At 36.6% G+C, this 25,603-nt stretch overlaps 1 protein-coding gene across 4 annotated transcripts in view; it reads left to right on the top strand.

Moving 5' to 3' along the window:
* NVL (nuclear VCP like) overlaps positions 1–25,603 on the top strand; it is a 100,539-nt gene that overhangs the window by 41,078 nt on the left and 33,858 nt on the right. For all 4 annotated transcript variants that reach the window (XM_043963262.1, XM_043963261.1, XM_043963260.1 and 1 more), the window contains 6 exons: positions 1,509–1,653; positions 7,533–7,797; positions 11,229–11,447; positions 12,114–12,218; positions 16,435–16,497; positions 21,012–21,131. In XM_043963262.1, the coding sequence (XP_043819197.1) occupies positions 1,509–1,653; positions 7,533–7,797; positions 11,229–11,447; positions 12,114–12,218; positions 16,435–16,497; positions 21,012–21,131 (917 nt within the window). The remainder of the gene's footprint in view (positions 1–1,508; positions 1,654–7,532; positions 7,798–11,228; positions 11,448–12,113; positions 12,219–16,434; positions 16,498–21,011; positions 21,132–25,603) is intronic.

The raw sequence follows: 25,603 nt of genomic DNA, 5'->3' as shown, positions 1-25,603 counted from the left end.
TTTGCATTGCCTTTGTATATGAATCTATTTCTTTACCCACCTAAGAAGCCAACTCTTGTAACAAAGACCCCCCCCCCCCCAAAAAAAAAAAAGATGGGCCAGGGAGAAAGCAATTCAGTAAACCTAACCAATCTGACATTTTTGTCCAAAAGCAAATGTAGTATTCTGTACCAGGAGTGTGGGAATGTTTTCTCAGCTTTTCTCCTCTGGGAAGTCTTGGTAGAAAGTCTTTTTTTATGCCAGTGATTGAATAAATTGTTGATCTTCCTGATTAATTAATTGATCAAATCATTAGAGAACACAGCACTAAACTGAATACTCAAGGGATACAAATGAAGTAGAATATGTAATAAATCTTACCTTTATGTTTACCATCTAACCTCACAACCTAATTAAGTAGAGATAAGATAAGATATTGTAAATAGAATGCAAAAACAATGTATAGATTATATGGTAAGGATTTATATATAAATTCTAAGAAACTTTTACATAAGGAGAAGACCTTACAGAAATTTAAAGTAGCAGGATACCTTGTTGCATGAGAGTTGGGGTTGTTGGGGTTTTTGGCTATGATTTGTTTAAAGGCTTCCAAGTGGTATGAGCTTACTTAACCACTTACAATAGAATTCAACAATCATCTCTCCCCTTCAGGACTGGATGGTACAAGTAACTCAAGTAATTTTTTTTCTCCTTAAAAAAAAAAGTATGTATTTAGCATTCTTTTCTTATAAAATTTTAAGTTCCAATTTCCTTCCCTCCACCACCCCCTGAGAAGACAAGCAATATGATATCAGTTATTCATGTGAAATCATGCAAAACATTTCCATATTAGCCCCCCCCCTTTAAAAAAAAAAGGCAAGAAAAACAAAGAAATGAGAAAATTATACTTCAGTTTGTACTTAAGAGTTTATTAGTTCGGGGCGGCTAGGTGGCACAGTGGATAAAGCACCGGCCCTGGAGTCAGGAGGACCTGAGTTCAAATCCGGCCTCACAGACACTTAACACTTACTAGCTGTGTGACCCTGGGCAAGTCACTTAACCCCAATTGCCTCACTTAAAAAAAAAAAGAGTTTATTAGTTCTCTCTCTTGAGGTAGATAGCATTTTTTCATCAGGAGTCCTTTGGACTTGTATAGCTCAAATCAGTCAGTAAAAATGTCTGATTATTATATGTGAAAATTCCTGCTGTTTGGAAGGAAAGATCACTTTTGGACTTAGGACTATGTCATTTAACCCCTCTGCCTTAGGATATCTAAAAATGGGAGCAATAACTGCACATTTCTACTCAGATATTTTGATGATAGATGAGGTAATGTAGTTAGGAGAAGATGTGTATAGAAAGGTCATGGTTAAGTAATCAAAACCAACAATATTATTTCCTGGAATCATATGTATGCAATAGACCCTTTTTAGGCCAGTATCAGTTGTTTATTGTGAAACAGAATCTTTAAGGTAAAGCCAAAGGGTTAATATCTTCACTAGTTCCTTGATTGATTCTTTTTCTTTTAGACCTGAATAATCTAGCTGCTACAGCACAGGTCTTAGTAATTGGAGCTACCAACAGACCAGACTCACTGGACCCAGCATTGAGACGTGCGGGAAGGTTTGACAGAGAAATTTGCTTGGGTATTCCAGATGAAGCATCCAGAGAAAGGTAAATTCTTCTGTCATTTATTTATTTGTTTGTTTGTTTATTTATTTTTAGTGAGACAATTGGGGTTAAGTGACTTGCCCAGGGTCACACAGCTAGTAAGTGTTAAGTGTCTGAGGCTGGATTTGAACTCAGGTCCTCCTGACTCCAGGGCCGGTGCTCCATCCACTGTGCCACCTAGCTGCCCCCTGTCATTTATTTTTAACATTGATTTTTAAGAAATTTTGAGTTCCAAATTCTCTCCCCACTCATTGTGAAGGCAACAAATGTGATACCAATTACCAATGTGAAATCATCTAAAACATTTTCATATTAGCCATATTTTTGGTTTTTTTAATCAAGAAAAAGAAAGTGAAAAAATTATTCTTCAATCTGCATTCAGATTCCATTAGTTCTTTCTCTGGAGGTGGATATCATTTTTCATTATGGGTCCTTTGAGATTGTCTTGGATCATTGTATTGATCAGAATAGCAAAGTCATTCACAGTTGATCATCCTTAAAATATTGCTATTGTGTACAACATTCTGATTCTACTCACTTCACTTTGCCATCAGTTCATATAAGTGTTCCCAGGTTTTTCTAAAACCTTTCTTTGAGAAACAGGTGAAGACCTCAAAATAAGTTCTTTCAGAGGCAGCTTTGGTATAACAAAAAGACTTTATTGCATTCCCACAAGTATGGGCACCCACAAAAACCAGGTGAATGCGAGTGCTGAAAGCATACCACCTGTATTTATCCTATACCTTGCCACTATCATTCCCTCCCCTGAGCCACTATAGGTTGCTAGGCTCAGCTTCACAATCTTCCTAGAAGAGTTCTAGTTAAATTCTCCTTGATATATTACCCCTCCCATATACATACACATTCATAGGACCCATGATCAAAAATTGGGTGGAGATTTTAGGCAGGGGCAGAGAAGTTAATATTAATAAACGTATTGAGCAAGTGCAGTAGCAACTAGGGTTGACATTTTACCTACTTTTACTACAGATACCAGGAAGATCCAGCTCAAACTGTTTTCTATCTCTCTAACCCTGAAAAGCTTACTTTTCTCTGTCTTGAGTTGATGTAATTTAGTAGACAATATTGCCTTGCTGTTCCTTATGTGGGCATGCTTTTCTAACTGAGAAGAATCCACTGTTGTATCAGGTTGTTACTGTATTTCTCATATTTCTACTTGTCATTTTTTTATAGCTCAGTAGTATTCCATTACCATCGTTTACCACAACCTGTTCAGCCATTCCCCAGTTGATGGGCATCCCCTCAATTTCAATTATTTGCCACCAGAAAAAGAGCTGCTATAATTTTTTTTTTTACATGTAGGTCCTTTCCCCCCTTTTAAGATCTCTTTGGCCTACAGACCTGGTAGTGGTATTGCTTGATTAAAGGGTATGCACAGTTAGATTGCCCTTTGGGTGTAGTTCAGAATTGATCTCCAGAATGGTTGGATCAGTTCACAGCTCTGTGAACAAGGCATTAGTGTCCCATTTTTCCCCCCATCCCCTCTAACACATCATTTTCCTTTCCTTTTATATTAGCCAATCTGATAGGTGGTACCTAAGAGTGGTTTTAATTTGCATTTCTCTGATTGTTAGTGATTTAGAGCATTTTTTCATATGACTTTAGATAGCTTTGAATTCTTCTAACAACTGCCTCTTCATATCCTTAACTTTATCAATTCAGGAATGAATCATATTCTTATAAATTTGACTCAGTTTTCTATATATTTGAGAAATGAAGACTTTCTCAGAGTAACTAGCTGTAAAATTCCCCCCAGTTTCCTGCTTTCCTTCTTTTTCCTTTTCTTTTTTGGTTTTGGTTTTGGTTTTTTTGTGGGGCAATGGGGGTTAAGTGACTTGCCCAGAGTCACACAGCTAGTAAGTGTCAAGTGTCTGAGGCTGGATTTGAACTCAGGTACTCCTGACTCCAGAGCCGGTGCTTTATCCACTGCGCCACCTAGCTGCCCCCTTTTTCCTTTTTTTAATAAACATTTTTATTTAAAGTTGTGAGTTCCAAATTCTATCTCTCCTTTCTTTCCTCCCTTTTTCCTTCCCTGAGGTAACAAGCATTCAGATATAGGTTATACATGAACAGTTATTCAAAACATTACCAAATTAGTGATTTTGTACAAGAAAAATAAAAAAGATGAAAGAAATAAAGTAGAAAATAGCATGCTTCAGTCTGTGTTCAATCAATATCAATTCTTTCTTTGAAAATGGATATTATGCTTCATCATTATTCTTTTGGGATTGTCTTGGATCCTTGTATTGCTGAGAATGGTTAAGTCATTCATAGTTCTTCATCAGTCAGTTTTGTTGTCACTGCACAACTTTCTCCTTGTTCTGCTTACTTCACTGTACATCAGTTCACATAAATTTTTCCAGGCCTTTCTGAAATCATCCTACTTATCATTTCTTCTAGCACAATAATATCCCATTACAGTCATGTACCACAACTTGTTTAGCCATTCTCCAATTGACGGACATTCCTTTGTTTTTCAGTTCTTAGATGTTATAAATATTTTTGTACAAATAGGTCTTTTTCAGGATGTCTTCATAGCAGTGGTATTTGGCTGGATCAAAGGGTATGTATGCACAGTTTTATAGCCCTTTGAGCAAAGTTCCAAATTTCTCTTCAGAATGGTTCAATCTGTTCACGACTTCATTAACAGTGGATTAGCGTCCTATTTTCCCCACCATCCCCTCCAACATTTATCATTTTCCTGTCATATTACCCAATCTGATAGGCGTGAGGTGGTACCTTAGAGTTATTTTAATTTGCATTTCTCTGATCAACAGTAATTTAGAGCATTTTTATATGACTATATGATTTCTTTGTCTGAAAATTGTTCATATCCTTTGACCATTGGAGAATGATTTGGGGTTTTTTTGTTTGTTTTGGTGAGGCATTTGGGGTTAAGTGACTTGCCCAGGGTCACACAGCTAGTAAGTGTCAAATATCTGAGATCAGATTTGAACTCAAGTCCTCCTGAATCCAGGGCCCATGCTCTATCCACTGCACTACCTAGCTGCCCCCTACAATAGGTTCTTAAATGTTTTGTGAATAAATGAGTTTCATATGTTAAGTTCCCATCATATGATATATTGCAATGAGGGAGGGGGCATGGCAGTAGAAAGAAATAAAGAGAATTATAGAGGGGGGCAAGCAAATGGGAAGAAAAAATAGGGTTGAGTAAAGAAGCACAGAAGGAGATAGGAGAGCCCAAAAGGAGATCTCTGGATATGCCTTTCTTTTTTCTTGCTCCTCCTTCCTTTTACTGGGGTAGGTGTGAGGGACTGTGCTTTAGCTCCTGTGATCCTGGTTATTTGTTCTTTGTACTCAAAGAGAACCAATGACATCACAATAAAGGTAGGGATCAAGGCATAGCTATTCAGCCATGGCTGATCAGTCCAATATGGGTTTGGAAGGCTCTACCACCAATAGGGCACAAAGAGTCCACTAAAACATTTGGGATGAAGATGTCTCTAGATTTGCCTATTTCATGTTTCCTTTGTGTTACTGCGATTCTGCTTTGCTCATTGCGTTAGGCACCTTCTTTGTTGAGGGCACACCATGCTGGGCGTTCCTGTGCCAATGTCTTCTATCTCTCACAATTGATAATGAAGTTTTTCAGAGAGCCCTTGAGAGTGTTCTTGTACACTTCTTCAGACCTCTATGTGAGCACTTGCCTTGTGCAAGTTCTTCATAAAATAACCTTTTAGGTAAACATGCATTTGGCATTTAAGTCTGCGTGGCCAACATATCAGGGTTGTGCTCTCTGCAGTAGAGTTTGAGTGCTTGGCAGTTCAACTCTAGAGAGGACCTTGCTGTCTAGTACCTTACCTTGCCAGGTGATCTTTAGAATCTTCCTGAGGCAATTCTCAATTTGCTTCCTGTGAGATGGTGGACCATGAGCCAGGCTTTGCCATCTGTCCCAATGCCTCTTAAAGCCTTCCTGATCTTTCCATCTGACCTACCTTTATGTTGTGAAGATTTCTTTTCTTTTTCTTTCTTTCTTTTTTTTTTTAGTGAGGCAATTGAGTTTAAGTGACTTGCCCAGGGTCACACAGCTAGTAAGTGTTAAGTGTCTGGGGCCGGATTTGAACTCAGGTACTCCCGACTCCAGGGCCGGTGCTCTATCCATGCTGTGAAGATTTCAAACATTGTTACCTGACCTACTGTTGTAACCTAAGGATGCCTAGACTTTTCCATTTATCCTGTCCATCTTTTTATGTGGTGTTTCCCCCAATTAAAGTGTGAGCTCCTTATAAGAAGGTATCCTTACCTTTTCTCATTCTATCCCTTGTATTTAGCACACAGTACTTACAACATAGTAACCACTTAATAAATGCATTAATTCATTGATTCATTCATTTACCTTTCCAAGGATGAAATTATCATTAAGGCAAGCCAGAAAATTATTAGTGGCTCTAATTTTGACAAAGTGTTCCAGAAGTTGTCTAAATAGTTTAAGTCCCCATCACCAGTATCCAAACGACTCATTTATTCTGTCACTCAATTGATAATCATTTATTGTGCATATCCACTGGTGTGAGGTAATGTGTTAGACACTCCCCAGGGTAGAGTCTTTCTGTACTTAGAAAGAATGAGCCCATCAGTTGAGGAATGGCCAAACAAGTTGTGGTATATGAATGTCATGGAATACTATTGTTCTATAAGAAATGATGAGCAGACAGATTTCAGAAAAACCTGGAAAGACTTACATGAACTGATGCCAAGTGAAGTGAGCAAAACCAGGAGAATACTATATAGTAACAACATTGTATGATTATCAAATATGTTGGAATTATCTCTTTCTCAGCAATACAATAATCAAAGACAATTCCAAAAGACTTAAGATGGAAAATGTTTTCCACTTCCAGGAAAAGAACTATGGAGTCTGAATGTAGATTGAAGCATACCTTTTTCACTGCTTTGTTGTTTTTTTCTTTCTCATGGTTTTTCCCTTTTGTTCCGATTCTTTCACGACATGACTAATGTGGAAATATGTTTAACATGATTGTACTGTATAACCTATAGGGGGAAGGAAGGGAGGGAGAAAAATGTGGAACTCAAAAATCTTAAAAAAAAAAAAAATGAATGTTGAAAACTCCTTACACGTAATTGGAAAAAAAATGCTATTAATTTTTTTTAAATAGATAAAGAATGAATGCGGGACAGCTAGGTGGCGCAGTGGATAGAGCACCGGCCCTGGAGTCAGGAGGACCTGAGTTCAAATGCGGCCTCAGACACTTAACACTTACTAGCTGTGTGACCCTGGGCAAGTCACTTAACCCCAATTGCCTCACTAAAAAAAAAAAAAAGAATGAATGAAACAATCCCTAACCAGGAGGTTGCTTTCTAATGGGGAAGACACATGAATATATAAGTATATATAGAATAAATATAAAGAGATAGAAATAGGGTCTAGACCTGTGATTTCATTAGTAGAATTCCCAGATAAGGAAACTCCCTACACCAATGCAGGTCTCAGTACTTTTCTACAACAGTCTTTTTTTCTTTACAGTCTTAGTTGCCTAGAGACTTGGCTAAGATTATAGTATATGCCAGAGGCAGGACTTTGAACCCTAGTCCTCCTGGCTTTGAGGCTGGCTCCCTATCCACTATGCCATTTTAGCTCTTAATATATAGAAAAAATGCAAAACAGGGAGGGTCGCTTTAGAAGTTGGGGGTATTTGAAAAAGCATCATCTTGTCAACTTACTACAGTGCTTTGGAATCATAATTGGTCATTAAATATTTGGATTGGATTGAAGTGGGATGAATTTTTTAAATCTTCTAGTATCTTGAGAGTTAATTTAAATTTATATATATATAAACTGGATACCATAATATTTACCTCCTGCCTCTCCCCCATGACAGAATTCTTCGGACTTTGTGTAGAAAGATGAAGCTCCCTGAAGCTTTTGATTTTCGTCACTTAGCCCATCTTACACCAGGATATGTTGGTGCTGATCTAATGGCACTTCGTCAAGAAGCAGTCTGCTGTGCAGTTGACAGGGTCCTATTAAAACTGAATATGCTGAAGCAGAAAGATGGTCCGTCTGGAGCTGTGACAACTGAGGGAAGCCTGGTAGAGCTGATGGACACAGAAGATGGTTCAAAATCACAGGACCTTCCTGTAGAGGTATTGTAAATGGCTACACGCTTTCTTCCTTATGCCTTTCGTTCATTCATTTATTTATTGCAGGGCACTTAGGGTTAAGTGACTTGCCCAGGGTCATACAGCTAGTAAGTGTCAAGTATCTGAGGCCAGATTTGAACTCAGGTCCTCCTGAATCCAGGCTTGGTGCTTTATCTACTTCACCACCTAGCTGACACCCCCCCCCTTATTTTAATTAAATCAAGCTAATTTATACTTATGAGGCTCCCTATTAATTAGCATAGTTGCATGAAGCAGTCAGACAGTTGTTTACTTAAAAATTGTAGGAAAGTCTAAAAAACTTCTTCATCTACGATTTATTTTGAGTAGATTGGTGCTGTGGCTATGACGGGAGAGAATGTTACCTTAAATCAACCATCAAAGTCCACTGAAGAACATGCTCAAATTGCTTAAAACCTTTGCAGCTGTATAAAGTTTGCTCTGGATCCAGTTTGAAGTCAAATATAGTTCTGAAAGTTGTCAGTCACAATATCAGAAGAATATTTATCAAACAAAAACCTTTTAAAGGAATGATACTTTATGAAAATTTTGAAAACAGTTATAGGATCTAGATATGAATTAGACACGTCCTTCTAGATTATGAAGCCTTAATTTTATAACCAAGGAAAGCCCCCGGAGGTTAAGTAGTAAAGTGGCAGAGTTTGGATTTGACCCAAGGTCTTCTGACTCCAAATCCAGTCTGCACCATCCTGTTTCTGATGAGCTCTTGTTGGGAACTACAAGCAAACTCTGTTTTAAGTAATTCAGTTCAACAATCATTTAGTATACAATAGATTAGTTGATCCATACACATTCATTTACTACAGGGTTGGTACAGTGGGGGTAGAGAGCTGATCAGATTTGAGGAGAAAAAAAATTGGAAATCTAGGTGAATTTTAGAGAGAAAAACTTTGAGTTGGGGGAATCAGGGAAGACTACATGGAAGAAGTGGTACCTTAGTTGAGCCTTTAAGGGAAATAAACTTAGAATTCTTAACCAAATAAAGATTAGGTTACCAATTAATTGTTGGGGATATTGTAGAAGGGATCCTAATTCAGGTACAAATTAGGCTAGATGGGTTCTGAGGTCCCCTCTAACTCTTCCGATTTGCAAAAGTTAATTTTTTTTTTTTAGTGAGGCAATTGGGGTTAAGTGACTTGCCCAGGGTCACACAGCTAGTATGTGTTAAGTATCTGAGGCCAGATTTGAACTCAGGTACTCCTGAATCCAGGGCCGGTGCTTTATCCACTGCGCCACCTAGCCACCCCACAAAAGTTCATTTTTAATGAAATTTTTATAAATAGAATCACCTTTTCTACTGGGGGAGAATTGTTTTAAGGAAACCCATGGTGTATTTTTTTTATAAAGGATAAAATCCTTTCCAAAATTAATATATGATTCGTTTAGTACTTCTGTAATCCTTTACTTGACCATTTGTAATATGCACATTTTTTAAAGCTTTTCTACAGTTTTTAAAACTAGTGCTGTGGTGTGGGGCTGCTAGGTGGCTCAGTGGATAGAGCACCGGCCCTGGAGTCAGGAGTACCTGAGTTCAAATCTGGCCTCAGACACTTAACACTTACTAGCTGTGTGACCCTGGGCAAGTCACTTAACCCAATTGCCTCACTAAAAAATAAAATAAAATAAAACTAGTGCTGTGAAAATATGAATAATGGATTTCTTAGGGGGACCCAGAGTTCAGTTTCTCAGTCCTTTCTCCTCTCCCACTCCAGAAAGTCCAGTTTTCCTTGACCTGGGACAAACACCAGGGAACAAAAGAAATGGAGATAGACTCTTTTTCTAGCTCAGTGAAGGACTGATGGGATCAAGACACACCTAGATAATGGATTTTGCCTTAAACCACTTGAGTAAGGGTCTTTTGCATGCTTTTCCCTGATGTCATCTGTCCAGTTCATTTTAATGTGTACCACCTTCAAGTCATGTCAACCAATGGAATTGAATGATACTAACCAGTTAGCTTTGGTCAATGTATCATTACCTGCCTCTATCAAAAATGGATATAAATCCTCAGAAGACACCATTAGAGCCTTTTGGGGTTTCGAGACTCTTGCTCATTGACTTCTAGGTCTTCTGGGCCTTTGAGTGCTTTTCTTCTGCTCATACTAACTTCCATGCTAAAGCTCTCTTCCTGCTTTCTCTACCATGTGGCCTGAGACCATGAAGAAGTTAGGGAGACACATGGTCAATCCTTTATTGGTATATTATATTAATAAATTAATATATGCTTACCCCAAACTGATATCTATAACAAAAGTAATTATTTTTTTAAATACGGTGCTCACCAAATAGTCCCAAATTTAAGGAAACTTAATATTTCAAAATGTAAGCTTAAACAGAATTGAAAGGATAATCATTGACATTCCCATTGTACCCTATGCTCTGTCCTTTGCTGAGACAGGCTGGTCTCATTGCCCAATGAGCATGCCCTGCTTTCCTTTCTTCACTCACATTCTTCTGTCTTTCTCTTTCCTCTTCACCCATCCAAATCCTATGTATTACTTAAGGCTGAGTCTTGCTTCCTCCACTAGACTCTGAACCTTATGGTTTGTAGGCACCACACACTTAGCTACATACTGAGGATAATGTTCACCAGAACCTATCAGGCTTTTGTGTGAAAAGTTGACTCAGTTGTCATTTAACTGTGGATGGGAAAAGAACCTAAAGTCATTTAATCTGGTATTCTGTCATTTAATCTGGACATCATGTATTTTACATGCTTTTTCCTTTTACAAATATAAATTTGCTGCAATTTTCCTTTTTCCACATGATTTCTTAGATACATATTCTTTTAAATTAAATATTTAATTTAAATAATTAACTACATATCTCACCCTTCTGCACATTTTTTTTAGCTCCTGCTATGCTATTTTTCCAGGATTGGAGATTTCATTTATTGTTGTGATAGCCCATTTTTACTATTTACTTACTCCTGCAGCTAGTTCTGTGTCTACTTGACATACTGTTATGATAAGTGTATTTCCTTGAGTGTCTTTTGTCCTATGTGAAGTTGAAAAAGAATGAAACAGCTTCAGAGTAACTCCATATATTTGGAGAAAATCATATTTCTTTTACTGTTGGGGAGCAATTAAATTATTATTGCAATATTTTCCTGAGGACTGTGCATTTGTCAATATGTAACTTTTGTTTCATTTATTTTACTTGTATCTCCCTAGCAGCCAGTACACTTCCTGGCACTGTATATACGGTAGGCATTTACTAAATATTTGATTGATTGATTATATAAAAATTAGTGCAGGACCATTTCATTGCATTGTTTATTACCTTAGTGGTACCAAGTCAAATTCATGATGTCAGTTTAATCTTTTCAGTCAACTCTAAATGATAATCTCATTCTCTCTCCTTTTTCTACCTTCCCCATACCTCCCATCTCTAAGAATGAATTACTGAGGCTACTAGAGTTGCTAAAGGACCAAAACTCCATCCCAGAAGATCAGCTCCAAATGCTCTGCATAGAAATGAATGATTTCATTGTTGCTTTGTCCAAAGTGCAGCCTTCTGCTAAGAGAGAAGGCTTTGTCACCGTCCCTAATGTGACATGGTCAGATATTGGAGCCCTGGAAAATATTCGAGAAGAGCTCACCCTGGCAATATTGGTAGGTGTGTCTAATGTTAAATCGTGTGAGACAGGGGCGAAGATTCCTACCACTGTATTCTGTTGTGTACATAGCTATCTTGACTATATATTTTTATTTTAGGGGTCCTAGCAAACTAAATTAACACCCTCACCCTAGGAGTGGTATGTGCTTAATTTTATTTTTAGTTTGTGATTTTATGTGTCTGTGACTTAACCAAAGACACATCAAGTTTCATTCTGAGACCAAATTCTTAAGTCAGTGTTTCTGAAATTGAATACAATTAAAGATAAAAATGAATTTTAAATTAACTCCAACTTTTAATTGTGTTAAATTTCTGTTCTTTTAAATCAACTTTAATAATAATTGAAATCAAATCTATTTTAAAAATATACCAAAAAGGAGGATAAAAAATGGATATCAATTTAAATTTCAGGGAGAGTATATCAGGCAGGCCTCTGCTATTCTGATTTGTATAAAATGTACTTTTTCCAGAAACCTGAGTGATTTCTGAGATCTTTGTGACAAACATTTTTATACTAGTGCCTTATAGGCACATGGTACACTAGCCCATTTAGTAGCTATGTCTTTTGTCCTTTTGATGGGAATATCAGTAAATCATTAGTTCCATTTAGGGGACATGATGAAAAACTATTAATTAAAATATATTGGGGTTGTTGTTTCTAGGCCCCATTGCGTTATCCAGATCAGGTTAAAGCTCTTGGATTAATGGCTCCAGCTGGCATCCTTCTTGCTGGTCCACCTGGCTGTGGCAAGACACTCCTGGCAAAGGTAGGTATTCATCTGCATATGTTTTGTATGTTTCTATCGCACAGTATGATAAATTCAAGTGTGCCAGTGTGGTAAACATAAATATGGTTTTCTCAGATGTAACATCAGGGTAAAAGAAATTAAACTGACTGTAACTTAATAGCACTTTTACTAGGTACCATGACACTTAAAAGCCACTGTCTTATCACTGCTATTCCACTTTCAGGACTTTTTTTTCTGGTACTATTTATCCACCCACCAGATTTCCAGCAATCTCAGTTTGAAGCTTAGAAATAAGTCAGAAGGCATAGATTAAACATCAATGGTGCTAGGCATGATGCTGAGCACTACAAAACAAAAGAAAAAAACAATTCCAGATCTCAAGGAAGCTCAAATTCTAATGGAAAAAGCCTCAAGTGGCTAAGTAAAATAGTTTTGATGAAGCCCATGTTCTTTGCACCTTGGAAAGGCATGGAGTTACTTATTCATTTTGGGTTTATTTTGGTTGGGTTTTTTTGAGGCAATTGGGGTTAAGTGACTTGCCCAGGGTCACACAGCTAGTAAGTGTTAAGTGTCTGAGGCCTGATTTGAACTCAGGTCCTCCTGAATCCAGGGCTGGTGCTCTATCCACTGCACCACCTAGCTGCTCCTACTTGTTCACTTTGAATTCTCTGTTAAAGCTTTCTAACTTAAAGTTGACTTGATGTGGTTTGTCTCAGGATTCTTCAGTTTTCTTAGAATAAATAGCTTATTAGAAGCAGCTGAAGGAGTGGAGTGTGAGATAGGTTGGGCTACTGGTATCTGACATAAGTGACAGCTAGCCATCAGGGGAAAGGTAGTAGAGAAAATAGAAACAATTTTTTTTAATTGTATTGGTGTTTTTGCATCACCTTAGTATCTCATGTATCCTTATTCCTTCTCCTCTCTGAGAGCCATCTGTATGATGTATAGTACTTATTTTAGAGAGGAAACAAAAGTTAGCACACTTGATCAGTACATTGAGAAAGTCCAAAATCATGTGCAGTCTGTAACACCTGTGGACCTCCCATCTCCATGAAGGGGTAAATTGGGAGTGTCTTCTCATGCATCTTCATTTGAGTTCTATTTGATCTTTACAACTCTGTTACATTTACTTTAATTTTTTGGTGTGTTCTTTCCATCTGCATTGTTGTAATTACATTGTATATTGTTTTTTTGGCTCTGCTTACTGCACCCTGCATCATGTAGATCTTTCCATGCTTCACTGTATTCATCACATACATCATTTCTTACAGCACAGTAACATTCCATTACATACATATGCCACAATTTGTTTAGCCATTCTCTACTTGATGGGCAGCTACTTTGTTTCTAATTCTTGACTATCTCAAAAAGTGCTGCTATAAATATCTGGAAATATTTAGAGACTTTTTCTTATTGATGGCTTCCTTGGGGTATAAATGGGGCAATAGAATCTCAGATTCAAAGGATAATGGACTTTATTTGCATAGTTTCAGATTGCTTTCCAAAATGGTGGTCGTACCATTTTACAGCTCCACCAAGAACATGCTAGTGTACCTATTCTTCTACAACCCCTCTGCCATTGACACTTGCCATTTTTTGCCATTTTTGCCAATTTGCAGGATGTGAGGTGAAACCTCAGGGTTATTTTGATTTTCATTTCTCTTTAGTCATTTGGAGCATTTTTCATTTGTCAGTATTTTGCAGATCTTTTTATATCTTTTAATCATTTATGTATTGGAGAATCTATTGGTCTAGATGCATTAATGTCTGGTGCAGAAGATTTTCAGTTTCAAGTAATCAGGGTTATCTATTTTATCTTTTGTAATTGCTTCTATATCGCTTGATTAAGAATACTTTTCTTACCCATAACTTCAAAAGGTACATGATCTGCTTTTTTTGTCCTATAATTTTTTTATAGTATGATCTTTTCATTAAGGTGTCACTTATCCATTGAGACTCTATTATGGAGTGTGGTATAAGATGTTGGTGTAAACCTAATTTCTGCTGGACTATTCCCTTGTCTAGTATGTTCTTTCGATCTCTTTCTCTCAAAACAGATGACTGCTGCTTTATAATATAGCTTGAGTTCTGAAAGTGCTATTCCCCTTTCATTATTTCTCTTCATGTTCCAGATCTTTTATTTTTCCAAGTGAATTTTGTTATTATTTTGTTAAGCTTTGTAAAGTGTCCTCTTGATAATTTGACAGATACAGCATTATTTGTAAAGTGTCTTCTTGATAACTTAACAGATACAGCATTAAAAGTATGTTAATTGTGTTAGTATTATAATTTTTATTATATTGGCACCCATGATCACTGAATATTCCTCTAGTCATTAGGTTGTTCTTTAATTCTTTAAGGAATGCTTTGTAATTGAATCTATGTAAGTGTTTTGTGTGTGTTCTGTGGGAGATTGATCCTCAGATAATTTATGCATTTTGAGGTTATTTTTTTTAAGTGAGGCAGTTGTGGTTAAGTGACTTGCCTAGGGTCACACAGCTAGTAAGTGTTAAGTGTCTGAGGCCGGATTTGAACTCAGGTACTCCTGAATCCAGGGCTGGTGCTTTATCCACTATGCCACCTATCCCCCCCTTGAGGTTATTTTAAATGGAACAGAGACAGCAATTAAAGTATTCTCAGGCTACTACATGAGTAAAAACAGCTCTGCATTATTCAGTAACTTTTCAAGATATTGTGCTGTAGTTAATATTTGCAAGGATGATTTTGATGGACAGGTGACTTGTGCCTCAGGCAATTGTAAAAGACTGTTAATTTTAGAACACATGCCAATCTGTGTCAATGGAGGGGGATGGGGTGCTGTTTCCATACAGCAATGATATCATATGTTTACATTCCCCATATATATATATATAGTTTAAGAAGGCACAGGAGTGTTTTTTTTTATTTTAGAAAGGTTTCAGAAATAGATATAATAAAACTTAGTTGCCTACAAAACTCACTTATAATATAGCATGCCACATTCCAGTCACTAGCTGAAATAAGTATTATTTTAATATTTCAAAGTTTTTATTATTGTTGTTTATTGTTGTCTATTATTTTTATTATTTATTGTTTATATTCTATTCCCCTATTCAGATCACAAACTTTCTCTGCCTTTGTAAATGATTTTCATGAGTTGCTGTGGCCCAAGAAAATTTATTGTTCCTAACCCATCTACTGATGTAACTCCATAAAACTCTGAGTTTATAGGCTTACCTTCAAACAACACACAGTCCATCATCCAGCACAGGAAGCAGTGAAATCTTTCCAAACTGGTTGGACTTGTCAGAGGTTATGATGTAATGGCTTTAAAGACTCTACTATCACCCCCACTCCAACTCAGAATGAGAGTTAGGAATAAAATAAAATCTTTAAATTTCACTGCTCCCAAGCCTGGTTAGTTGAAAAAGCCAAAATGCAGCAAGAAATATGTGATCATAGATTTTTAGATATGAAAAGGACCTTGGAGATTATCTAGTCCTCATTATATAAATAAGGAAACTGAGTCCCAGAGAGGTTATATAACTTGCTCATTGAGACGTCTTTCCTTTCGTTGCTTTACACGATTCTCCAATTGCCTTGTATTGTTTGGAGGTATAGCTCTTTAATGATGAGATAGATTTAAAGGAAGTTATTGTGCCAAAGTTCTGATTCATTCTATTCAACAACATTCATTTTTGTATTTGTATTTGGTTCCTGGCTTATTCTGTTTCTTTCAACTCTTTATCTTGTTCAACTTTTTTTAAAACCTATGTCAAAATTATGTTTTAACATATGCTGTCATTTCCATGGTTTTCATTCTCTTTTTTTTCCCCCAAAGAAATGTAGGCATTTAAAATGCAAAACTACCACCCTAAAAAGAAAAAACTTTTAAGAAGGAAGTATTTGTTACCTCTTGAAAAAAAATATTAACACAATAGACTTCACTAGAATGTTTGGCAAGGGCCACATCCAACTTGTGAAATGAAACCAGTAATATATTTGTTGTTTTGCCTATAATTTGTGTTATTTAAATATAGTTCATAGGCTGTTTAGGTTAACATTTTATTACTGTCTTCCTTTGATTTTGTTCTGGTCCATTTCTTCCTGTTCACTCACTGTAATTTACTGAGATTCCTGAGAAAGGGGGAGATAAACACAACTATAAGAAGAGTTGGGAAAAATAAGGGCCACCAAAAAAATTGCCATGCAGTAATTAATACTGAGCTTATTTGTTTCACTTTGATTTTAATAGGCTGTTGCAAATGAATGTGGACTGAATTTCATTTCTGTGAAGGGCCCTGAATTGTTAAATATGGTGAGTAATGGTGGCATTTGCCATTGATTGAGATGTCTTTAATTACTACCTTAGGAAAAGGAAAAGTAATTCTAATTACTAGTATAAATATATATACAGCACGTATATAATATATTCTATATAATGTGATACATACAATTTAAAATCTATAATAGTATAACGTATCTAAATATCTCAAAAACAATTCTCATTTTTTATTTCTTACTACATAATAATCCATTATGTTCATATGCCTTTAAAATTTTTTTTTCTCAATTGTTCAACAAATTCTTTAGTGTGTGCTGTTATTCATTCAGTTTCAGTTCTCTGTTATCTCTAAAAGTTTATTAATTTATCAATTTACCAATTTGTATTTCTCTTATTAATGATTTTGAGCTTGTTTTCATATGTAATCATTTACATTTTTTAATTCTTTTGAGAACTTTATATTCTTTTACCACTTGCCCACTGAAGAACAGTTGAAATTTAAAACTTAAGAATTTTAGAAGTGGTATGGTTCTTTTAAGATGTGAAATCTAACTCAGATGTAACTCTGTGGGTGGGTAAAGTTTAGGAGGTTGAGGAATTTGTGGTTAGTGATTGTAAAGAATTAATTGTTATTTGAGTTTTTTATGACCCCATCTTTTGACTAGAATTTTAAAAAAAACCTCAGCGCACACACTGGCCTCTGGGGCTCTGCAAATGGCATGGTGCTCCACCCACCAGTTGTAGCTATTGCCATGGCGCTGGCACCTCATGTCATCACCACTCGTCGATGCCTACATGGGCCTGGCAAAATTATAATGATTGGAAGCCTAGTGAGGGCAGTCATGTGACTGTCTGAGCTGCCAGCCATTTGGCTGGGGGCTGTCTAGGGTCTTCTGGGAAGAAGGGGAGGAGATTAGCCATTTTAGCTGGAAGGCGACAGAACACTGCTGTGTATTCTCAGCTGGGCGGTTGTGTTATTCAGGTTGTATAATTTCCCTTTCCCCATTTTATTTCCTTTCCCTTGATCCTACTGATCCTGTTTGTGTTTTGTTTTTGTTTTTTTAAGTTCATTCTTTTTAAATAAATCCTGCTCTGTTTCGAGGGAAGCTGCCAATCTCCTTCCTTGCCCCAATATTGCATTGAGCTGCTTAGCTAACACTCCCCAATTAAAAATTGGTCCCCACTTGATAGAAGTATTAATGTGATTAGGACTATGACAAGAGATGTGATGAAGAGAAAGACTGATTCAAGTTTTAATGCCATTGAGAAATTTGGGGAAATTACCTGTGGGTAGTAGGGTATGTGAAAACTTTGAAAGGGGAAAAAACCCAAAACAGTTCACTTTCATATGTGGCTCTTGCTTTAATAAGATGGCTTGCATAGAAATGCCATTAAGACTATACTTATGGGGCGGCTAGGTGGCGCAATGGATAAAGCACCAGCCCTGGAGTCAGGAGTACCTGAGTTCAAATTCGGCCTCAGACACTTAACGCTCACTAGCTGTGTGACCCTGGGCAAGTCACTTAACCCCAATTGCCTCACTAAAAAAAAAAAAAAAGACTATACTTATATGACCTTGTATGCATTTGAAATGCTTTTTAAATTAATGCAATCCATGTGTGAATCATGATTTAGCAATTCAGTCATAATATGTAGACAATCAGCTGTAATTTAGCTTCTATTTTGTAGGCTTAAATTTATTTGAAAGGGATTTATTAATTTTTATTGATATCTTTTGTTTTTACCTTACCTTCATTTTCAAATCTATCCTTCCCTTTCCTTTTCAAAGAGTGCCATCTCTTGTAACAAAAAAATTAAAATGAGAAAAACAACACTTTAGTAAAATAACCAGTACATCAGCCAAGTCTGATAAGATAGACAGTTTTGACACCCATTGTCTGAAAAAAAGAGGGAAATGCTTTTTTTTCACCTTTTCTCCAAGGGTCATAATTGCATAGAATTTTCCTTTTGTTGTTCTTTGCACTTACATTAATTTAATTTTGTGTATTATTTGCCTGTCTTACTTCACTCTGTACTGGCTTATATAAATTTTTCATGCTTCTCTGAATACTTTATATTGATCAATTTTTACATTCATGTGCCATATTTTGTTTAGCTGTTCAATCTATTGGCACCTGCTCTGTTTCCAATTGTTTGCTACCATAAAAATTGCTTCTGTGAATATTTTAACATATATTATGAGATTTCTGGGTTTGCTTGTGGGTTTTTTTGCCTCCTTGGAGAGGTAGCATTGGGATCTCTAGGTCTCTTTTTTTAAACTTTATTCCAAATTGCTTTCCAGAATGCTCGAACTAGCGCATAGTTCAGTCAGCAGTGTTTTGTACCTGTTTTTCCATAGCCCTTCCAATACTTCCTGTTTTCATCTTTTGCCATCTTTGCCAATTTACTAGGTCAGAGCTGAAATCTTAGAGGTTGTTTTTGTTTGCATTTTTCTTAGAGATTTGAGGAAGTCTTTAATAGGGTTAATAGCTTTCAATTCTTTTTAGAACTTTTTTAATATTCAGTAGAATTTATTAGAAAGGATTAGATTATTACTCATAATTTTAAGGATACTGATAAAGGGTAGGAAGTAATTTTCTTCTTAGATCAAAAATAGGTGATAACACTTCTGTTCTTTAATAATAATACATTGATCTTAACTGTAAATTTTTCAACTCTATGACATATTTCATCTGGGCCATGTAAAGAATTCATTGTTATTTGAGGTTTTTATGCCTTGGCGCGCACTGGCCTGGGGCTCCGCAAACCGCATGGTGTTCTACCCATTGGTTGTAGCCATTGCCATGGCGCTGGCACCTCACGTCATCACTACCTACATGGGCCTGGCAAAATTATAATGATTGGAAGCCTAGTGAGGACAGTCATGTGACTGTCAGAGCAGCCATCCTATTGGTTGGGGCTGTGTGGGGAGTTTCTAGGTTTGGGGGAGGAGAATTGGGCATTCTAGGTGGAAGCTGGAAAGCTACAGGCATTCTGCTGCATATTTTCAGCTGATTCCTGGGTGGTGGTATTTTTTCAGGTATTATTTCCCTTTCCCCATTTTATTTCCTTTCCCTTGATCCTACTGATCCTGTTTGTGTTTTGTTTTTAAGTTCTTGTTAAATAAATCCTGCTCTGTTTCGAGGGAAGATGCCAGTCTCCTTCCTTGCCCCAATATTGCGGTGAGCTGCTTAGCTAGCACTCCCCAATTAAAAATTGGTCCCCACAGCCAAAAAACCACCTCAGAGCTATTCGGGGCTCTCATCTCCTTTCTTTACCATGGACACAAATTACTTATTAATCACCTTGTTCTATCCTTTCTAGTCTAGTGGATTTCCCTTTTTTTTTTTTTTAATGGAGGAAATGGAATTGAATAATTTGGTTCTCTCTGCCTTATATTAAAATTTTACAAAGTCTCCCAGTGAAATCATTCCTATCTTGTTCTTGCTTAGAATATAACTAAAAAGATTCATTTGTTGACCTTTCCATTTTTCAAGCTTTTAGCACCTTCTGGGCATCTCCCTTTTTGGTGCCATTCTTGAAGGTCTGTGCCACTCTGGTATCTGTCCCTAGTTACATTTTTCTCCTTCATTTCTTGTACATGCCCTATTAGAATCTGAGCTCATTAGAAGGCTCCCTGGGCTGTTAGCTCCATTATATGTTTCACCCTTTGCTTTCTCATCAAGAACATTCATGATGATATTGTCGAACTTTTTTCTAGAGAGCTTCTCTTTCTTGCTTTGCCTTTCCTTGTAGATTCTCAGGCCATGGAATTGTGCCTATGATTTTATACATTCAAGGTTACAGCTGCATATCTTAATTCTAAGATGTCAGTAATTTTTTTTCTCAATTTTTTTCCTGCTGGGCAGAATAGCCATTTTCCTTGTCACTTTGTTGTCCTGAGAAATGAAATAACCATTATGGGTGGGTAGCCACAACCTAGGTTCCTGTGGTGACCTTTACCTTCCAGAGTTCACCTCTCCCTAGATCTTTATGGTTCAAAGTGCTATATCTTCAGGGCCATTTCTGGTATCTCAGGATAGAGGGATAGGGACTTCAGAGGACCTGGGCCTTGGCTGTTGTGGTCTAAGTACTTGGGTACCATACTAACTATGGCCATTCCCCATGGGTCTTTCTGACTACAGTGGGATTTTCTCAGGGATACTTTGTCCTCTCGCTTCCTCTAGACACAGAGCCTTCCTGGCTACATATGTCCAATCAGTGGTCATGTTGGCATTGGCTTGGGAGGTGGGGGTAGGAGTAGGGAGTGTGTAGGAGATCTTTTTTTTTCCTGTGGACTTCTGGTTGATTTTTTTTCCTTCCACTTCTGTGGTAGATGAACTATTCTAGTTTCTCTTTAGATTTCTTGTTTGTTATTTGGTCTAGTGCAAGTTTCAGAGTTTTGTTGGCGTTGATGGGGAGGAACTATGCAGCCTGTCTCCCATTCAGGTGGCCATCTTGGTAGGATATTGGTAGTATTGGTTTTTTTTTAAACCCAATCAATTTGATCTATCTCCTTTTTTTTCCCCCTTAACATACATATTTAGTATGTTGGGCAGAGTGAGTCAGCTGTGCGACAGGTTTTCCAGCGTGCCAGAAATTCAGCACCATGTGTCGTCTTCTTTGATGAAATAGATGGATTATGCCCTCAGAGAGCAAAAGTGGAGGTAAGTCTCACAGATGATAAACACTCTTATTTGTATTTGTTTATATCTCTTTTTAAAAGGGTAAGTTTGCAATGTTCTTTTATTATTTTAGAAAGTGAGTTTGTGAAATATTGCCAACTTTTAGTTTTTCTGGGGTGCATTACACAAATCCATGCTTCTTTCCCCCTCATTTTGCCTTGCTTGTACTTCTGCTACTCTACTACATTGATACCATCTTCTCCACATAATAAAGGGAGGAAGTTAAGCTTTGAATTCTTACAACCTACATCATTCCTTGCCACCTTGGGGGATCTAAAGGAAGAAGACTTCCAGGTTCCCCTGACTCCAGAGGCCTGGAGGTGGATTTTTTTTTTTTAATGTAACCAAACACATCCCATCATTCTAGGTTTCTAAATGTGGCTTCAAGAGATTTGCTTAAGTGGAATTAGTAAAGGAGTAAATCAGTAAAATTAGTAAAAAAAAAATTAGTAAAGAAATCAGAGGTCTGTGTTGGGCCATGAGAGCTTGTTTTTCTAGCAGAACTATCAGACGAGACTTTGGTTTCAGTTTTCCCCTGAGCTAAACCAGTTCTGGAGAGAACTGCAAATTGAGTAGAAACTGCTTTCTTTTAGCATGAAAGAGCATGGTATTTATATGTTGAATATATACTTTTTAAAAATCTAAGAATTCTTAAGGATTTACTTTAAAAACAAGCAGAGGTAAAATCCTAATCATGTTTCTATTTCTCTTTTCCCTTAGAAAAACAACTTGGACAAATACTTGAAAAATAAAATTTTTAAAGGGGTTATATTTTTCACTTATTTGGTGTTCAAATGATATGGAGAAAAAAGATGCATTTAATGTGGCAGACTGCCTCAAATTTAATATCTATAGAGGTAGTATAGAGTGCTTTTTTTATAGGCATGAAAATTTGAATCTAAATCCTGCCTCTGACCTTTGCCAGCTGTGACTCTGGGCATATACTTAACCTATCTGAACATTAGGGAACTGCCTGGGACTTTATACTAAAGTGTAAACTTAGTTTGTAATCTGGATTAGTGTATGGATTTCCTTCTGTTTACTCTTGAGTATTATATCCCTCAGAGCCATATTGTGACTGTCATGGCTTGCTTAACCTTTTTTGTTTCATGGATCCTATGGGCAATATGCTGAAGGCTTTCAAGCCCTTCTTAGAATAATGTTTTTAAATACATAAAATTCATATGATTACAAAGCTATTGAAGTGTCTTGACTATATTAATATTTTAATACATTTATATATTGAAATACAGTAGTCAAATTATTTTTAAAAACTAGTTCATGGACTTCGTTAAAAGCTTCTGCCCAGGGTGTCAGCTTGGTGGCCCAGTGGATAAAGCACCGGCCCTGGATTCAGGAGGACCTGAGTTCAAATGTAGCCTTAGACACTTGACATGCTAGCTGTGCGACCCTGGGCAAGTCACTTAAGCCTCATTGCCCACAAAAAGAAAAAAAAAAGCTTCTGCCCTGAGTAGAGAGCTGCCAGCCATATTGTATACTTTTAAAAGGAGGTTTATTGGATGGTATATGAAGGCATCATACTTCAAATGGCCTAGGACTATACATTGATTATCCAAACTGTCTTACAATTGGAGAAGACAACGTGAGTCAAGTGTAAGAGTATCAATTACTTGACACAATGTAATTTCAGATTTTGCATGTTAGAAAAATAATGCTGGGGCAGCTAGGTGGTGTAGTGGATAGAGCACTGGCCCTGGATTCAGGAGGACCTGAGTTCAAATCCAGCTTCAGACACTTAACACTTACTAGCTGTGTGACCCTGGGCAAGTCACTTAATTCCAATTGCCTCACCAAAAAAAAAAAAAGGAAAGAAAGAAAGAAAAATAATGCTTCATACTGGTGTATGTTGGGAGATATTTGTTGTATCTGTATATCTTATGATATAACACACAGAGAATTCAGTGCAGAGTACCCCAAACTAATTTTTTTTTTCATGGCCAAATACAATAGAACTGGTAGCTTTAAATCTTAACTTTATACTATGTAACTTTGACCAAGTACCTTGACCTGATTTGGCTTCAGTTTCCTTGTTTATAAAAATGAATAGGCTTGACTAGGTCTCCAAGATCTTCTTCCACCCTAAAGCCTAAGATTATAAATAGTATACAACCTGTTTGTTATTACCTTTAAAACAATGGCTATTAAATGGTTAGTCCATAGGAGGGAGAGTACTCCATAACTATGACCAGAATCATATGTCACTCTATCTATCATATTTTATTGTTGAGTTTTATTATTGCCTACATGGTTTTAGATCCATGTATTCATTATTATGTGCTGCATTCCTGAACCTTCCTGAATACTTGGATATGTTCAGCACCAGACCAATATTTTCCCCCAAAATGCTAATATTTCTTTTGTAACTAATAGGAATTAAATTCTGTAGTTTGTACAGCCATTATCCAGTTGATCGATACCTATTTTTTTTTTCAAGTTCAAGTATTACCATGAAAAAATGCTGCTAAATATTTTTAAAATAAATTGGACTTTTGTTTCTGTCTGTGAATTCCTTGGTTTAATGCCTTGGGGTGAGATTACCTAAAAATACAGTTTAGTTACTTGTCTTGCATAATTCCAGATTACTATCCAGAATAATTAAATCAGTTCACACTTCTACTACTGCTGCAACTTATACTTGTCTTCCTATTACCCTCCCATCGTTGATTGATTGTTCCTGTTTTTGGTCATGTTTGCCACTTTGCAAGGTGTGAGGCAAATCTAAGAGCTGTTTTAGTTTGCATTTCTCATTATTAACGATTTTAAAAGAAGGAAACCTAGAGAAGCAGACACTCTGAAAGTTATGTGTTAAATTTATAATAATTTTTTTAAGCAAAGCAAAAAAATAAATAAATAAAAATTTATTTATTTATTTATTTATTTGGCGGGGCAGTGGGGGTTAAGTGACTTGCCCAGGGTCACACAGCTAGTAAGTGTCAAGTGTCTGAAGCCAGATTTGAACTCAGGTACTCCTGAATCCAGGGCCGGTGTTTTATCCATTGTGCCACCTAGCCGCCCCTAAAATTTTTTTTAAAAGCAAAGTTAACGTGAAAGACAAAGTGGAATTAGTAAAGGAATATGTAATATGTAAATTCTCTTTTTATTTAGTGTTTGTTAATTTCAGAATTTAAAAAAATATTTAAATTATTAATGATTTGGAGGCTATTTTCATATAGCCACTTAATGGTTTGTAGTTCTTTTGCAACCTTTTTGTTCAAATCTTTTTATGAACTTTTTTTCTTGGTAAACAGTAGTTTGGTCTTATACACATGTCGGTTCCTTATGTATTAAACTTTTATCAGTGATCTTAGATGTAAAAATCTGCATTGACTTTGTCAACACAAAAACTTTTAACTTTTCTATGATCCAAATTGTTTGCTTTGTCTTTTATGGGTTTTTTTCCTTTTTTATTTAATCATTTCCCCTTAACCGTAATTGTGAACCTCCTTCTGTTCTCTAAGCCTTTTGGGTTGTGATAGATATATTAAATATCCATAAATATTCACATAGACATTTTGAATATGTCATGGTATGTGTAGTTTAACATCATCAGTTTGTGCAAGTACATTCATTAACACATACACAAAGAATTTGTTTAAAAGTTTTTAAATTTATTTTTTAAAGTGTTCACTTTATTGAATCAATCATAAGGACCATTGTTATTCCTCATACTAAAGAGACTAAAGTTTAAGTTTTTAAGAATTGGCAAGTAAACTTTAAAAAATATTCACTCTTTACAAAGAATTCCTTTTAAACAAACCTTTCCTATACTCTAAAATATAGAACAATCTTTTAGCTATATCTTCTTTGCTTAAAAAGCAACTTTTCCAATGGACTATTCTCTCCTAAGCCCCACTGTTTCCCATGAAAGGTAGATAGTGGAGTTCGTAGACCAGTAACTGTAGGTGAATTCTTTTAAAATTTTATTTTTGTCTGTGTCAGTCAGAAAGCAGAGGCCACATACAGTGAGGGGCTGCACCAAGGAAAACATCAGAGTGTCATGGGGCAAAAGTTGTGTAGGTGATTTTCCTTTGACTTGACTAAAGACAATTGGGCAGAAAGGAAGAGAAGCAAATGGCTCACCTACCCTGCAAATCTGGGCTCTGTCAAGATGAAGTTCCACCAGAGCTGATGGTTGCTAATTCTTTTTTGGGGGGCAGGGGGGGGATGGGGGTTAAGTGACTTGCCCAGGGTTACAGAGCTAATAAGTGTTAAGTGTCTGAGGTCAGATTTGAACTCGGGTCCTCCTGAATTCAGGGCCAGTACTTTATCCACTGCGCCACCTAGCTGCCCAACAGTTGCTATTTCTTAAAAAAGCTGTTGCAGGGCCTTATACTTTTGGAGCAACCAAGTCACTAGAGTCCCCTTTTTCTTCCTCCTGCCCCAGAACCTTGTAGAAACAGCAGAGGAAAGAAGTAGGAGTAGCAGCAGCAGTG

This window comes from Dromiciops gliroides, chromosome 4, assembly GCF_019393635.1.
Source record: "Dromiciops gliroides isolate mDroGli1 chromosome 4, mDroGli1.pri, whole genome shotgun sequence".
In the NCBI taxonomy this organism is placed as follows: Eukaryota; Metazoa; Chordata; class Mammalia; order Microbiotheria; family Microbiotheriidae; genus Dromiciops; species Dromiciops gliroides.
The sequence above is the reverse complement of the archived record's forward strand: the minus strand, read 5'-3'. Positions and strand labels throughout refer to the sequence as shown.